The 18573-nt window shown below is 42.9% G+C and overlaps 1 protein-coding gene across 1 annotated transcript in view; it reads left to right on the top strand.

The window, feature by feature from the left end:
* The first annotated feature begins 1432 nt into the window (after positions 1-1432).
* The window catches only part of LOC147899324 (uncharacterized), a 39909-nt gene continuing 22768 nt past the window's right edge, over positions 1433-18573 (top strand). The window contains exon 1 of the mRNA XM_087377696.1: positions 1433-4096. Within this exon, the coding sequence (XP_087233822.1) occupies positions 1850-4096 (2247 nt within the window). The 5' untranslated portion in view covers positions 1433-1849. The remainder of the gene's footprint in view (positions 4097-18573) is intronic.

Below are 18573 nucleotides of genomic sequence, written 5' to 3'. Positions count from 1 at the left end.
ACTTTTTTGGTTTATTTAATGGTGCATGCATGGTCCAATTTTTGGGCTTAATTAATTGATATCATGTTTTAATATGGCTTCCATTCTGAATCTATTGTTTATGTATTTGCTAGCATGTTCGTTGCACTTTCATCAAGGGAATTGACCAAAGAGCTGGCATCTATTGTTCTATGCTTCACTCTAGCAAATTGACGTGGTCCATTCATCAGCCAGGCAAAGTATAATTATGGGATTTCAACTATTGAAGACTTACTAGGCTTCCACATTGGCATCCTTGACATTGTTCTAATCGCAATGCTTTTGCCATGGCTGACAGTGTCTACTATCATCTAGAGCGTATGCTCCCTAAGCTTGATGACTTGTAACAATGTGGCGTTTTCTCTACCTCCAAGATCAAAGAAATCGCCAAAAGATGACAAGCATTTGAATTTCTCCTTGCACACCACTCATGGTGATTTTACCGCCGTTCGACTACAATTACATCTACTGACATTCAGGTAATATGCCAATATCTTATCCATTCGAGAGACTTATTCTCTATGCTAATATTCTCGATGTTTATACTCTCGACGCTTATATTCTCGGTGCACGAGGAAGGGCCCCATTCCCTCAGATTATAACTCTTTGGGGAAGGAAGCGTGCCGCCTCCCTGCCCACACTATTGATGCATGTTCTCGATGCGAGGGAGCAAGGATATCCAAGATGAATGCAAGGTCAAAAGATATCGACACCTTTATTCCTATGATTGTAGTCCATGTGACAATATTTTATAGATTGCAATGAGAATCAGTTATGAGCTCTTGTGAGCTTCGCCTTATTAATGTATTCAACTCCCAAAGCACACAAACAATATGCGCAAGTCAATATCAAATCACCACCACCCGGCATTTGCAGGGAGGATCAGGTCTTAATGGACTTTGTGTTGTGTCTCATGTCCATTTTTTAATTCATTCATTTTTTCCTTTTAAAATTTTGATAAAATGCTAGGATTCAAGTTCAATTTTGAGTTAATAGGTATGTGCTCAACGATGGAAAGCCGGCCTACTACCGCCAATAGAATGGAAGCAAATAATTTAAAACATCAATACATTGCATAAATGGACACCACATCGGGCTCAAAGGATTACTCCTTGAAGGGAAACAATTTGATTTAAAGAACAATATCATTTGTGTGACTTCATTTCCAAATATTCAAAATACAATTCAGAACGTTCTTTAATCCTTGTTTAAATTTGTCTATGCACTCATTTACATGCACTTACATGACAAATTCATAAATATAGGATTCCTAATTCCACTTTACTGATTTATGCATTAACATAGCGAGATGATTCGACTAATCGTTAATTTATAATCAACTTAGTATACATTGGGCAGCCTACCCCAACCTAGTTTTGTGTTGTACTGAAATTGAAAGTGCCAATACTACACTCAGGATAGAATCTTGAGCTACCAACTTTCTTGCATGGCTTGCCATTTTGTCTCCCTTGCTATTCACCTGTGCAAGTCCTCGTCTGAAGTGGTCTGCGCTAGAGGCTTCCATCCGTCTGCCCTCGAAGACTTCATGCTTCACGCAGGTAAGCTTGCCTCGAATCTGCGGTTTGGTCTTTCACCTCCCAAATTCTCAGGGTTTTCACTTTCTGCCTCTAATTCTCTGGATTACATCCCACTCCTCACAGCTGTAGACGTAGAATGCACAGTCAAGTTCTAATTCGTTTCTTACGGGCCGTTTTGTTAATCTCAAGCCTATGGTGCTTTTCCTCTGTTTTGGTTTCTACTCTTTGTCATCGTTGCCTCACCTTGAAATTGAGTCGCCATCTTTGGACAGAAGGAATCAACACATGATAGTATGTTGCACCCCCTCAAGCTCGACTGTCTGACCCCTTGGAGTAGGGACGCGAAAATAGACTTTGATAGGCATAAGGGCGATGTATTGGGTTTTCCCCATTTCAGTTGGATGGTCACTCAATCACCACGCAGTCGCTGGGCATCCAACTGGGCCAGGCTTGCTGAAGGGGTAGAACTTGACCTAGGAACCAACACGACTTGTCGTACACAGATGTTACATGGACACCATCAAAGGAATGAAGACTGCGCTCCTGAAAGCTTGGAAACAGAGATCCTTGCTCAATTGGGTCCAGACACAGATCATGCTACCTATGCCTCGCTTTTGAGGCGCTGCACCTGTGCCAAGGCCTTGTCTGAGGGCAAACGTGTGCATGAACACATGAGCATGCGTGGATATGCTAGAAACAGATTTCTGAGTAACCTTCTCGTTCAAATGTACAGCAAGTGTGGGAGCCTAGAGAATGCACGTGCTGTGTTTGATAAAATATTCGATCCAAATGTGTACTCTTGGAGTATCATGGTCGCAGCGTCGGCCCAGAATGGGAGCCTGGACGATGCGAGGGAATTGTTTGCAGAGATGCCACAGCGGAATGTTGTCTCCTGGAATGCAATGATCTCTGCGTCTGCAAAGAATAGGTATGGCAAGGAGGCCCTGGAACTCTTTTGTCAAATGCAAGCCGAAGGCTTTGAACCAGACAAGATTACCTTTATTTGTGTTTTGGATGCGTGTGCCAGTGTGGCAGCCCTAGAAGAGGGTCGCATGATCCATGCTACTCTTGCTGGCAACGGATGGGAGTCGGATGTTGTTGTGGGGAATGCCCTTGTCAATATGTATGGCAAGTGCAAGACCCTAGATGATGCAAGGGAAATGTTTGCAGAGATGCCACAGCGGGATGTGGTCTCCTGGAGTGCTGTGATCTCTGCATGTGCACAGAATGCGCATGGCAAGGAGGCCCTGCAACTGTTTGGTCAAATGCATGCTGAGGGCTTTGTGCCGAACAAGATCACATTCATCTGCGTTGTGGATGCATGTCCCAATTGGGCCACGGTAGAAGAGAGTCGAGCAATTCATTCTGCTATTGCTAGAAATGGATGGGAGTCAGATGTGGTGGTGGGGACAGCCCTTGTAAATATGTATGGGAAGTGTGGGAGCCTAGATGATGCAAGGGAGGTGTTTGCAACTATGACAGAGCGGGATGTTATCTCTTGGAATGCCATGATAGGTGCGTCTGCCCAGAATGGGCATGGCAAGGAGGCCCTGCAACTCTTCGGGCAAATGCAGGCCAAAGGCTTTAAGCCAGACATGATAACCTTCATCTGTGCTATTGATGCGTGTGCCAGTTTGGCCACCCAACAAGAGGGTCAAATGATTCATGCTGTTGTAGCTGGTAACGGATGGGAGTCAGATGTTATTGTGGGGAATGCCCTCGTCAATATGTATGGTAAGTGCAGGACCATAGATGATGCAAGGGAAGTGTTTGAACAGATGCCACTGCGGGATGTGGTCTCTTGGAGTGCCATGATTGCTGCATGTGCTCAGAATGGGCATGGCAAGGAGGCCCTGCAAGTTTTCAATCAAATGCAAGTGGAAGGTTTTGAGCTAGACAAGATCACCTTGATGTGCGTTGTGGATGCATGTACCAGTGTGGCGGCCCTGGAAGATGGTCGAGGAATCCATGCTACTGTTGCTGGGAATGGATGGGAGTCGGATGTTGCTGTGGGGAATGCGCTTGTCTGTATGTATGGCAAGTGTGGGAGCCTAGATGATGCAAGGGCTGTGTTTGCAGAGATGCCACAGTGGGATGTGGTCTCCTGGAATACCATGATCGCTGGATGTTCCCAGAATGGTCATTGCAAGGAGGCCTTGCAACTATTTGGTCAAATGCAGACCAAAGGCGTGACGCCAGACAAGGTCACCTTCATCTGTGTTCTCACTGCTTGCAGTCATACTGGTCTGGTTGCTGATGGGGGGCGTTACTTTGCTGCTATGATTAGAGACCATGGTATAAGTCCCTCGGTGGAGCATTATGTGTGCATGGTTGATCTTCTTGGGCGAAAAGGACTACTGAAAGAGGCAGAGGACCTGATCATCAGTATGCCAGTTGAATATGTACCTTCAGCATGTTTGAGCTTGCTTTCATCATGCAGAATTCATAATGATGTGAAGCGTGCAGTGCGTGCTGCAAATTTTGCTTTGGAGTTAGATCCAAGGAATTCTTCACCATATGTATTACTAGCAAACATTCATGCGAACGGATGATCGAAGGTTGGGAAGGCAATGATTGAAGGAACTGTGGGTTGCAGTAGCTGGTGTGAGTAATGTGACACATGAACTTTTTGTTAGAGAGACATCACCTCCTTATGAGGATATACTTGGCCGACTTTGACAAGGTTGCCTAGGTGCATGAAGGCTGGATAGGTTGTTGACACTCATGTCTGGAGCTTCATTGGTTTGGATGACAAGGAGAAAGGACACATGCTTTGTTTTCCAAGCAAGAAGCTGTCCATGGCCCCCATGCTTGGAAACACTTATAATCAACAATAATTCTAGGGTCTGCCTTGATGGTCATTTCTGATTCTGTCCATTGGAAGTAATCTCGAGGAATGCCAATTGGTTCTATCTCAGTGGGATGGAGTCTGCTCATACGTCGAATTGTTGTCAGGCATGTCTCTCAGAATAGTCGTTTAGATTCATTTAAAGGTTTAGGGGGTACTTACAGCCTAGTTATTTTCGTGACATTACAGGTATGCAGGCGCCTTTCAAATGGTAGGTCATGGGAAAATGTAAATGATGTACAAAATGGTCGGGGGACTGCCTGCTGCTTTACACGGCAAAAAAAAGAATCATGTAGAAAATCAGAGTAACCAAATTAGATAATGGCTGTTTCGTGGACACGGCTTGATATGTGTGTGTGGTGTGTGTGTGTGTGTGTGCACATGACAAAAAAAGTGTGCGGGAACATGCACGTTGCTCTTGTAATGCTCATGGTCTTGGTGTCAAGAAAAAGTAAAAAATGTCTAACAAGATTAAATGAACGAAAATAAATGTGTGAGAGCATTTGTTTATCCTATGATCTACACCCACCGTTGGGTGGTGATTAAACCACTTGGTATGTCATAGTAGCTAGTCATAGCATTTCAACCTTGTGACTGACATGAGATTGAAACTGCACGTGTTTTCAAAGGATGAGTTTGGGTGATACAGTCAAATTCTATTTTCTAGCTTCTTCGCGTCGATTCACGGGCTAATTCACAGGCGTAGGCATTTGTATTTCCTCCCAGCCTATCTCATGGATTGCATGTACACCAAGATACGTAATTACATGCCTTCATGCTTATCCACAAGCCCACAATTCCCTAGATGGTTCCCTCTGCCACATGTCATCATTTTAGACCTTTAGCTTGGTACACTATTTACCCCTCTCTTGGGGCACAATTAAAACATTTGCCCCTTGGCATTTTTACACATTTAGGTGCACCTAGGCCTTAGCACTCAGAACCACCTAGTCGATGCCAAATACACCCTCACCTAGGACCTAGGCAGTTACTTCCCTTGACCATTTAATTTATGCACATGAAATATTACAAAAGTCGGTCATCTAAGAGAAAATGCCCACCGATCTTTCCGAGGTCATGCTATCTCGGCTAGAGAATAACATTCCCTCTTCAAGCATCAGCATCCTCGATGATGAAATCTGGGAATACTCTCCGTAATTGGTATACGGATTCCCAGGTAGCTTCAGATAGAGGTAGACCATGCCATGCAACCAACACCGTGGGTATCTTCCGATTGCGCACTTGCATTGTTCCTCGGTCCAGGATTCTTGTTGGTTTGCGTCTTGCATTATCCTCTATCTCGTGAAACAAAACAACACCTTCGATTAGTGAGTCACCAATATGCAAAAATTTCTTTAAACGAGAAACATGAAACACTGGGTGCACCTTATACCCCTGTGGTAATTCTAATTTATAGGCTACCTTGCCTATTCTTTTTAGAATTAACCATGGCCCACAATATTGAGGTGATAACTTAGCACACTCTCCTGCACTCAAAGACTTAGAGTGCGAAGGAACTCTGAGAAAAACTTTTTCTCCTTCCTTGAATTCTCGAGTGGATCGGTTCTCATCCGCATATGCCTTAGCTCTATCCATAGCTTGGCGGATGTTAGCTCTCGCAAGTGCTAGCATCTCCCGCATCTGAACCACAAAGTTCGTGGCACTAGGCACTTTCTGTGGTATTCCAACTATAGTTGGATTCGCTGGTCTATAACCATAGTTCAGTTCAAACGGACTGAACCCTGTAAAGGAATGTTTTCTATCATTGTAGGCAAACTCTAACAATGGCAACCACTTGTCCCATGTGTGTTGCCTCAATGACACATATGCTCTAAGCATATCCTCTAAAATTTGGTTGATTCTTTCCGTCTGACCATCCGTTTTTGGATGATCCCCACTACTCATTCCCAACTCAGTCCTTAGTGTCTCAAATACCGTAGTCCAAAAATGACCGGTAAATTTGACATCTCTGTCTGACACTATGGATTTGGGTAATCCATGCAGACGAAATATATGTCTAATAAACAAATCCGCCACTTGCGGGGCACTAACAGATTCTCTAGTTGGAATGAAGTGAGCCATCTTGGTAAGACGATCAACCACCACAAGGATAGAATCATATCCACCTTGTGTCGTAGGCAGCCCTACAATAAAGTCCATGGAAATGCTCTCCCACTTACTTAGTGGTATCTCCAAGGGCTGTAAAAGTCCGGGTGGCTTCACCCGCTCTGCCTTACTTACCTGACGCGAAAAACAACGTGTCACATATTCATGAATATGCTTTTTCATCTTTGGCCAAAAGAAATCTCGTTTCACGAGATCATATGTCTTCTCGAGTCCTGGATGTCCCACACATGGGCTATCATGGCATTGTCGAATGACTCTCTGCCTGAGATCATTCTGATTAGGTACTACTACCTTGCCATTTCTTTGCAGCATACCATCCCTTATGGCATATCTTGCATAAGTTTGGTCTTTTCTGGATGCCAGGTCATCCTTTTCCCCGGGTTTTAACACATGGGCCTTAGGCCATAGACTCTGGACAAACTCGCCCACCTTTTGAGTTTCTCTAATCTCGGCCATTAGAGCACTCTCTAACACTGTGAAACTCATATTATGCATAATGCGTGACAACGCATCAACAACTTTATTATCCTTCCCTCTTCGCTACCAAATCGTCAAGTTAAACTCCTGCATGAGTTCTGCCTATCTAGCTTGGTGGCCCCTCAAGTCAAGTTGTTTACAAAAATGTTTCAGAGTATCATGATCAACATCCACATAAAACTTTGATCCATACAAATAATGTCTCCATGTTTTCAAAGCATGGACAACATCATACAGCTCTAATTCATGAGTTGGCCAATTCCGTTGAGAGGGAGAAAGCTTCTTGCTTTCAAAGGCTACTGGCCTTCCCTCTTGAAGGAGAACCGCTCCTACCGCAATCCCACTTGCATCGGTTTCAAGGAACAACGGTTTCTGGGGATCAACTATTTTTAACACCAATCCTGTGACCACAGCTTGTTTTATGGTGTTAAACACATATAAAAGGTACTTTATCTAAGGTCAGATCAGTCAATGGCGATACTATTTCGGAATATCCTTTGATATGCCTTTGATAAAATTGGACAAATCCCAAGAATGATCGCAAAGTGGTCAAACTCTGAGGGATTGGCCAAGTCAGTATCGTAGCCACTTTCTGTAAATCCATTTCTACCCCCTCTGGAGTAATTATGAATCCTAAATATTCAAGTCTAACCATACACAGTATAGTTTTCTTTTTATTTACATAAAGACTGGCTTTCCTCAAAGTACTGAACACTATTCTTAAGTGTTCATGATGCTCAGTAATACTTTTACTGAATACCAGAATATCGTCACTAAAGTGTACTACAAACTTTCTGATATACGGACGTAGTAAATCGTTCATAAGCATGATGAATGTAGCTGGAGCATTGGTAAGTCCAAAGGGCATTACCAAAAACTCATAATGACGAAACCTGCTTCTAAAAGCGGTTTTATGCACATCCTCGGCTCTAATACAGATCTGATGGTAGCCACACTTAAGATCAATCTTACTGAAAATTACGGCCTCATGTAATGCATCTAGCAAATCATCGATCCAAGCCATCGGATACCTGTGCTTAATAGTGATATTATTCAATGCTCTGTAATCTATATAGAAACGAAAAGTATCATCTTTCTTTTTCTTTAATATCACTGGCGAAGCAAAATGTGAAAAACTGGGTTGAATTTGTTCCAGCTTGAGGTATTCTTCCAGTTGTCTTCGCACCTCAGCTTCTTCTGTAAAGCTTAACCTATAGGGAGATCTATTTACAGGTTCTGCCCCCAGGATAAGCTCAATTTTGTGTTGAACATTCCGCTCTGGAGGTAACCCATAAGGTAATTCATCCCTAAAACAATCAGAGAACTTCTCCGATATCTCTTTAGCCAACTCGGCCATTTCTCCATCTTGGGTAGCCTCAGTGCTAGCCGATGCATCATCAATCGACCTTACCTGATGCTATACACAGACACAGAAACTCTTTCGGAGTCTTCCCAATTTCCATGGTTGAAATCAATGGTCCTTGAGGTAAATCCTTTTCACCTCACAAAACATATTCTACCCCGTTCATCTTGAACTGGTAAATATGCTTTTTCCAATCAATGGCTGGATTTTTCCAAAAATGCCAAGCCCTGCCTAGGGCTATATTTGTGTGGGCAAGCTTGGTCAACTCAAAGTCTAGCTTCTCAACATAGTCCTGAATTTAAAGTTCCAACTGGGTAACCCTCTGGTGCTATACTTCAGTTGAACTTCCGTCCGCCATCCTGACTATATAAGCATAGTCAGACGGACTAGTTTTCAACTTGAGCCTCTTAATAAGCTTCGAGTTAATTACATTGTGCGTTGATGCTGAGTCAAACAACACAATCACATCATGATTGGCTACTTGCCCTTTCATTTTAATCAACTCGGGCTCATCAAAAACCGTATACCTCGTTGTTGCAGGCTTTGAAAGGATGTTATCGGGTGCACCGCTTACTAACTTAGTAACAGACACACTTAACAACACAGGTACTAACCTCTGAGAAGGTCCCGCCAATTGCATCTGCATATGTTCCGCATTGGGACTCTCCTGCATTTTCGCATCGCATTTAGATATTATCATGTTGGCCATGCGACGGTCTTTGTTTAGTGGACAATATTTCCACTGATGTTGTTGAAGGCAGCCGAAGCACAATCCTTCTTTTCTAGGTTTCTTTTTTGCTCAGGGGTCAACGAGGACTTTGACCAAGCTCAGGCCGCCATTGGAGTTACTTTTCTTTTCACCCCAATGGTGGTACTTGTCTTTGCTTGTCCCTCAACCGGCTTCACCTGCTTGGTTTGGCCACTTGGCTGTGAGACACTTGTCTTTGAAGACCATTTCCTCTGACATCCCCCTTTTCTCGGGTACTCATGCTGAGTCCCTGCCTGCACAAATCCACTAGGTCTGCCTCTGGCATCCTCATAGTTTAGGGCTACTGCAATAGATTCATCTAATGTAGTCACATATTTAGCCCGAACTTCCATTTTAATCTTGTCGTTCAGTCCATAGATATAGTCTTTCAACTAAACCGACATAGGGAGAGGATCTGTTATTTTCATAACACATTCCCTGAACTTGTCAGTGTACTCTGCCACTGACAAATTCCTCTGGCGAAGGTTTCTGTAAGCATCTCAAGCTCGGGACTCTTCGTCAGGTGGAAGAAAATGTTTCTTAAATTTAGCCTTAAACCCTTCCCAGGTGGTAGGGGCAACCTGATCTCTCTGTTGCTTTATCCACCACCTATCCGCTACCTCAATAAACAGGTGAGTGGTCTCACGGATTTTCTTTAGATCAGATTTGATTTCACAAATGGCGAAGGCTTCTTCCCACTTGTGTAACCAAACCTCGATCACATTAGAACTGCGCTCGGTCATCCGACCAACGTACTTTTTCAGTCTATAATTAGCAATATTAGGTACCTTGACCTTCGCACTTTCCGACGAGTGTATACTAGGCTCTGGCTCTGCTAGAGCTTTGCCCTTTTCATTTCTAGATGGTCTAGCCAACAAGGCTTTCACGATTTCTCTAATTTCATTTCGACCAGCATTCACTTGAAGCTGCTGGTTCATGATCTGTTGTAAGGCATCTTCTAGTACAGAAATCCTACCCACCAGAGTAGGCGTTGTGTGATGGGACATTTCTTGCGTAGATCGCGCTCTAGATTCACCAGGATTTACCCTAGAATTTTGTCCCTCTGCCTCCATTCTTTCAAAAGGAAAAATAGTTTTTTTTTTCACTTCGAATTTCCCTCCGCTGTACAGGAATAAATCGACTGCAAACAGGAAACTAAAATTTTATACAGAAGGAAAACTTACCCCCTGGAAGCTCCACGTAATTCAAGTTCCTTCAGCCAGCCCGAGTTCCTACTACTCCAGCGAACGATAACTTTTAGACCTTCACTGCCTTAGCTATTTGAACTTTCAATGGGAAATGTGCAGCCCCTGCGATGGAAAGCCTAGATCCAAAAAGGCAACTGGCTATTCGCTTCTCTCTTTCGGAATCAGCCTCAGCCCACGTCGTTCGTCGTCATAACACCCTGCGCTCCTTTCTAAAAAACTTGGAGGTGTACCGCTTGACCCTGGTGTAGACTCTAGCTCGCCCACGTTCACGACTAAGGCATAAAGACCTGAGCTTTAAAGCTTTTTCCCCCAAGCTAGTAAAGTATATTACATCAGCACCGATTGTATGCCTAGCTTTGGAATTGAAATTGCAGCGATCTCAAGTGTAACTGTCATTTCCAATGACATAATCAATATGTTTGTGAGCGAGTCTTCCTCCCCTTCACCAGATTCTCATAACCAGACTGAGAGCATTGAAGCTTGCGCGTCTGGTAACTATGATGTCGATGTAGCCCACGTAATTGAAAGGCCTGTAATAAATCTCGACCTGCTTCCCTAACGGACTCACAATCATAGCTCTCCAAGGTCAGACAATAAAAGCCGAGCGACAGCCTCGCTATTAGAAATTAACGTAGCTTGCTTTTGCGCAACATTCGTCCACCTTCATCCCTCCTTTCCGATAACCAGCGGTCTGATACCAAGTGATATAGCCAAATTCTATTCTCTAGCTTCTTCGCGTCGATTCACGGGCTAATTCACAGGCGCAGGCATCCGTATTTCCTCCCAACCTATCTCATGGATTACATGTACACCAAGATACGTAATTACATGCCTTCATGCTTATCCACAAGCCCACAATTCCCTAGATGGTTCCCTCTACCACATGTCATCATTTTAGACCTTTAGCTTGGTACACCATTTACCCCTCTCTTGGGGCACAATTAAAACATTTGCCCCTTGGCATTTTTACACATTTAGGTGCACCTAGGCCTTAGCACTCAGAACCACCTAGTCGATGCCAAATACACCCTCACCTAGGACCTAGGCAGTTACTTCCCTTGACCATTTAATTTACGCACATGAAATATTACAAAAGTCGGTCATCTAAGAGAAAATGCCCACCGATCTTTCCGAGGTCATGCTATCTTGGCTAGAGCATAACATTGGGCGTGTTCTTTGATTCATCTAGATGTATGTTCCCGTCGTATTAGTGGACATGCAAATTTCACATTGTGTAGTTTTCGTACATGTTGCAGCCTGCTAATATTGTGATTTCTTATTTCTATTTTAATTGGTGTGTTGCCATACCAGCTATCTTTTCAAAGGATCTTTGGCTTAGGATTCTGGTTTGGGAGAGACTAAAATGAAATATTATAATCTTCAGAAGTAGTTGTAGCCTGAATAAAGAGAATGTGGACTACTTTTTGATCTGTTTTCTCCTTCAGTGCTAGCCTTCATCGCAGCTGAGTTTGCTACCCTTCACCTTTGGAGTGCTTACAGAAACTCAGGTATGAAGACTTGTGTCTATACTCAAGTGTGTGCGGGTGTGTGGATTTGTATGTGTGAGAGCATTTGTTTATACTATGGTCTACATCCACAGTTAGTCATTGATGATATCGATGGGGATGTGACAGTAGCTAGTCCTTGCTATGCTCATATTCCTGGATCATCGGTATTATGGCCCTTACATGATTATCTAGAATAGCATATTAATTGGAGCTACCAAACACCTCGAAGATTCACATTGTGTTTCATGTGTATTTGCTGAAAACACATGTAGATCGGCATGTGTGCATAGTTCCATCCTCTATGTTCCCAAATTGCATACTCCACAATAGGATATACATTGAGTACCTCATAAGATGGAAAGGACTTCCATAGGATGAACAGTCATGGCAGCCAAGAGATATTCTCTAGGAGTACCCCTATCTTTTACCAGGCTGATCAACATCACTTTGCTGTCCCAACATGATGGCATAGTAGCCTGAACATGTAATTTTGAGGGCAAAATTCTATGGGAAGGGATGGCTATAATGAAGGGGGGGGAAGGGCTACTAAAGTGACCCTTTAGCTAGAGTTAGTAGGAAATTTGAAGGGACTATATAAGTCCCCTTCCACTCGTCGTCGTACACTTTTGATGTGAATCTAATCCTATCTACTCTCCCTCCTCCTCACTACAGGGTCCTTTGCATATTGGGATGCCCTCAAGCTTGTTTTATTCCATATGATTAATTATGCTTGGAAAAATCAGCAAATGCCAGATGCTTGGAAAAAAGTTTTTATCAAGCTCCTCCTAAAGAGGCATCTATGTGAACCAATTTACAGATTGGAGACCTATTACACATGCTAGTCATTTATAAGGCGATTTATAAAATGGTGGTCGAAAGAATTAAAGGTTTCATGCATGATGGTCTACATCCTACCCAATATGGCTTCCTAACTAGTAGACATATTGTGGATAATGTTGCCAATGCTTATGTTGTGATAGAATATGCAAAGTACAGTCAACAAGATATACTCTTGCTACAAGCAGACATTGCTAAAGCATTTGACACTCCAATGGGCGTTATCTCCTAGCCTATGCAATGTTTGGTCTTATGAGTGTGTGTGTGTGTGCACGTGTTCCTATGCATGTGCGTGTGCATTTGTGTACGTGTGCATGTGCGTGTGTGTGTGCATGTGCATGTACATGTGCATGTGCGTGTGTGCGTGCATGTGCATGCGTGCGTGCATGCACACGTGTGTGTCTGTGTCTGTGTGTGTGTGTGTGCGCGCGCGCGCATGTGCATGTACATGTGCGTGTGGGTGTGTACGTGCATGTGCGTGCGTGCGTGCATGCGCGTGCATGTGTGTGTGTGTGTGTGTGTGTGTGTGTGTGTGTGTGTGTGTGTGTGTGTGTGTGTGTGTGTGTGTGTGTGTGTGTGTGTGTGTGTGTGTGTGTGTGTGCAAGTTGGGATGGTCTACCTATAGGATTTTTTCTTGCATGTCGAGATGCCCTCAAGCCTATTTTATTTTAATTATTCTTGGCAAAATTAACAAATGCTAGATGCTTGGAAAAATCAGGAAATGCCATATGCTTGGAAAAGGGTTTATTTTACTAGTGTCTTCAAAAGGGAGAAAAACACCAACACACATCCACTTCTGGTAATGGAACTACCAGAGTCAGAAAGAGACGAATCAGAAATGTGCATTCAGAGAGATGAACCACGTTTTTAAAAGACAAAGTAGCTAGTCTGTATATTCAGCTTACAGCATACGAGTCTTTCAAAAAAGGAGATGACATGGTGCTTATAACATATTCTAATAGTATTCTGACAACAGTCGGATTTCTAAGCATCATTCACTAGACAAGGCCACTACTTTAGACTGTGAGCAGTTACAAAATGGCGTGCACTCTTATATTGCAGTTACTCCCCAAAGTGATGGACACATGGGTGAGAGGTGGGCCTCAAAACCTGGCACTCCCCGGTGTGGAGAGGTTTTTTCCAAAAACTGGGGACATGGACCCTTTACTAGAAATATTCCATCACTTGTACATCGATGGTTTGTGTACAATTGATGTCAATGCTTCCTATCTTGGCAAGCTGGGGGTCTATCCATTCCTTGTCATTGGCTGCTACACTTTCAACTGGTTTATTTTTCATAGTTTGTTTAGTGGGTTCAACCTTTAGCAGAGCTTCTGTCTGCACACCATAATTGGGCTTTCCTATGGTAGCTTTATTCTGCATCATGGCATCTGTTAGGTTGCTATGTTTTGTGTCTTCCTTGGTAGGCATAGAGTGTAGGAGGGCCACTTTAGAGTTTAACAACTCTTCCTCGAATACATCTGGGGATGTGGCCTCCTCAATCTACATCGTCTTTGTTCTTGAATTATGAGCCTTTGACTTTAGCAGTTCCATCTCACTAACCATAATGTCGTACATATAAGTGGTTGAAGCAAACGCTTCATAAGGCCATTTAGCAATCACATATAATCTCTATTTCAAATTATGCCACGGCTGGGCGGTTTCGGCTAACTATCGCTTCATATCTCTAAGGTCTATTGAACTGAGAAAAACACCGTCGATTTCTTTAGCCATCTCTTTCAGAGATTTCTCTACCCCTTCGAGTGCATGAACTCTTTTTTTCAGAATGGTGTTCTCAATCTGCAAGTTCGTATGTGAGGCATACAATCTTTCCAACTGGAGGAAAAACTTCGATTTCATTTCTTCTAACCAGGTTGTGACTCTTGGTAGACATTTCCTCTAGTCCCTGACTTCCTGACTTGGCCTTTAGTTTGGAAATCTGCTCATCTTGCATTTCCTTATATTGGGCAATTCCTGCTTCATTGTTGCAAGTTCATTTTTGGTCTCTTCGAGTTGATTTTGGGCAGTTTGCTGCTGAACGATGTAATCATGTACAACATGTTTGTTCGGCTTCAATTTTATTATTTGTTTGTGAATTTGCATCTACCCTTCTCTTTGCTGCTTGTAGAATCTCTATAATGCCTGCAATGCATGTTCTACCTCCATGGTCGATACGTTTTGACCTTTGCTTGTGATCAGACTGATGTGTGGAGTTGTCTTGCAATTCTGTCGGCTTTTGGATAGGGGAGAGTGCTTTGAACGAGCTTCTTTGAGAGGATGTTAGCAAAAAATCGGGGTTTTGCCATTTCTCCTTATTTGAAAACATTGACTTGGCCTTTGGATTTGATTTGATTTTCTTTGCCAGCTTGGTGTTGGATGGTCGAGCCAAAAGCTCGGCACTAGTGAGAGGCGTATCCCAAAGTTTCTCTACCAACGACAACTGACCATACATGGCCATTGTGGCTTCTTCCTTGGTGTAGTGTGATCTTGAATGACTTGTTGCTTCCCTTTTGCATCATCATCAGCCGTATTATCATGGATGTGTTTTGTTCTTTCTTCCCAATATTGCTCAATTACTTTAGGGCTCTTCTGGCTTGTTTGATGAGCATACTTGAAAAGAGCACAAATAAAAGGTGCGATTTTGGTGTGGGCATTTGACATTTTTAAATCCTTCCTTGCTAGTCTTGACTAACAATTGCAATCATTCCAAGTACCATACAAGTTGTTGTCTGCATGCATCCTCAACTTTGGCGATGAAGAAGTGATTTTTTGCATCTCGGGCAGACCAAATTCTTTCTGCATGTCTGCATCTACATCGTTTTTGTACACGACTTCTTGCTGTATAATCAGCAAAAACTTTAGCAATGATTTTCGGGGTAACCATGAGATTTGGGGTTAACATACCTCCGAACTTCTGAAAAGCTTCATATTGGGCGAGAGCATCAGGCTAGTCCTTCCAAGAATTCCAGGGTAGGCTCGCATATGGAAAAAGATCAATCTTGCGCAACCATTTGCTATGCTGTGCGAGGTCGAGTGAGATCCTGAAATTGGCGAGGTTGGTCTACACCATTTGCTTCTTGAGAGGGGGCAAGGGCGTCTTGTTGTTGGACTCTGTGTCTTCCGGATTGGGAATGACTATAGGCTTTTCCTCTTTGGCTTCCTTCTTTTGGGGACTCTTGCAGGCAGGGGTGACGCTTGTCTTCTTCCCCATGTCGATGTCGTGCAAGGCAGTGTCACTGAGAAGATTAAGTGGCTATTCAGGATCTTGTCGGGTGGCAAGGGGTGTGAGTCTAAGAGCTGGTTTGGGTGCCATATATGGCTCAAGGCAGGGAACGGAGTCTGTGGCAAGTGGATGTGAGGAGAGGCAGAGAGACTCATGTGAAGTCTCTGACTGCTATTGGTGCTGCCTATTTTGTACTGTATGATTAGTTTCGTTGGCTCCAAGTCGGTAATGATCAAGGCTTTCGATTTAAGCACCACAAGTGAGTGATCGATCACATCCTCAAGATTTGCGATGACGATTCCTCATACGTCTTGCATGTGTCTGGCTGTTAGGGGTACGACAAATTGGGATGGCCGTTGAAAGTGATCGTTTGTTGTTGTTTCGTACAGTTGGATCTCGATTGGAATGGGCGTTATGAGTCGGAGTGGGCTTAGAATCTGGGACCATGGTCAGATTGGGACTTGGCTTAGTGTTCTTAGTTGACTAGGTTGGATTGGAGGCAGAACACTAGGTTGGAGTCTGGTCGGAGTCAAATTTGCTAGGCACGAGTGGCTCCTTGGTCAAATTGGAGTCGGATGTTGTATGGTCGAATCAAAGCCTTGCTTGTTTTTGCCACTGTGCTTGTGTGTGTTCGCACCCTTGTACCTGTATTATTCAATAGTGGATGATCCTATGTAGAAGGTTGACCAAGGAGCTTCTGGTATGCCTTGTCCTCGTATACCACCTTCTCTTCCATGTTCTGATCTCACCTTCACTCGAGTAGTTGAGCTCATATTGTTGGAATTAGAGAAGTTCTACTATAGTTTTGGCTCTCAAGTTACAATCATAATCAACATTATAATTATATTTTTTATTATTTACAAAAAACAATGGAGAATCAGTTTCTTTGCTCTTGTAACAATTTTTCATTCAAAGTTTGTAATACATACATCCATTTTCATGATTCAAGTCTCTCTCTCTCTCTCTCGCTCTCCTTCTTGCTCTATTGATTACAAACTAGAGTCTTGAATATAGATGAATTCCATTAAATGTCATTATGCATTGCAAACTTTCAAGAGTACAATTTGCCTCAACTCAACTAGGAGGCTTCAAAGTTTGTAAAGGATTCTTAGGTCCAACATTGGGGAAGGGGCTCACGATCCTCAGGTCCAGGCTCATTTGTTTGAGGGACTAGATGAGGGGCCTCATGTCTAAGTTTAATGGATTGTGGAGGCTATGGGCTTCATGGTCCTTTAGTCCTATCAAAGGAGCCTCATCCCACTCTAGAGTGAGGTCCAAAATCACTTTTGAGCTCTGTCCCTTATCTAATTTTTTAGAGCTTTCCTCCTTAGTGCTTTTCTCTTGTGGTAACGAGGACGCATATTTAAGGAGATCTACGATCATCCTAGCCCTGAATTTTAATGCAAATTGATCATCATAGCTTTGTTCTGTCATCTGTAGAAATGCAAACAAAACTTTAGTTTCAAGTTTTGTGTTATATTATGTTATGTATAAATTTAAATGCGTCAATAACCGGACCCACTGTATCTCTTGACAAAAAAGCCTCCAAAATGTACTTGCTATTTATAAGGACCCTCCATCCACAAGAGTGGGCATCGTACTGTTGTGATGTCTGTGAACCATCTAGTCACTTATAAACATACAATTATTCTAATTAATTTTTAAAAAGTACTGAGAGGGCAAAGGATTTTATGTCTTATGTCCAAATGCAATGATTCAATGGTATGATAATGAATAAGTGTGGAGATAGTGGGACAAGGAAAGCCAGTATAGGCTGATCATTAGGAAATCATAGAGGGTGTAGGTTGTAAGTGTAGGAGGATCTCGTATGGGACGTAATGGTCCCTCTTTCAAGATTTTCATCCAATATTATTTGGAATTACGATTATAGAGGATGCTCAAAGTTATTGCAGAAAATGCCTCACAACAAAGAAATAATGAGAAAAGCACTTATGTGGTAACATATTTCAGTATTGCAAAACACAGTCATTACAACAGCAGATCAGGGCTCTGTGTATGGCCCATATAAATCCTAAGAAAAGATTCGATATTGTGGATGACTTAGATCAAGCACCGACATGGTTATTCTTCTATGAAGCACATATTGCTTTCAGGTATGAGCAAAAGAAAGTGAGCCTTTCTTCACCTTGTGGGGCTTATGAACACTACATTTTAGGAGTGGGGGGAAATGCCTTGCCTTTCATACTTGACATTTCCCAAAATCATGTCAAATTCCTCTTAAGGACTGCAGGGTTGTCCAAATATGTTCTCAAGTGTTAGGCCTTGGAGGCTTGTCAACGTGTGACACTGAACATCATGTGATGTCCAAGCATCAGTTTGCATGTTTCCATATCATAGGTATGCAGGAATGCATCCAATTGTGACCGCAACTGGTTTTGGCATCGCTACATAATTGCTAAAAATGTAACCATAGTGTCAAGAAATTGGAGTCAATCGATTGGAAACGATTAAACCCTCAGCAAGCTCAACATTGTTGAGGGCCACTTGCAGTGCGTCAAAGGTTGTTCTTGTACAGTGCCAACTCAAAAGGGAAACAGTAAAACTCTAGGTAAGCTCAGCCATGGTTAGCCTTTATGGAAGCAAAACACCTCAAAAGAGACTTACTGCCTTATAGACAAGTTGTTCGGCATATACCTTCCTTCCTTCCCCACCAAGAA

Source organism: Dipteris shenzhenensis, chromosome 8, assembly GCF_047967505.1.
Source record: "Dipteris shenzhenensis isolate YYH24624 ecotype China chromosome 8, Dip_SZ_1.0, whole genome shotgun sequence".
Taxonomy (NCBI): Eukaryota; Viridiplantae; Streptophyta; class Polypodiopsida; order Gleicheniales; family Dipteridaceae; genus Dipteris; species Dipteris shenzhenensis.
This window is presented reverse-complemented; position numbering and strand designations above follow the sequence as displayed.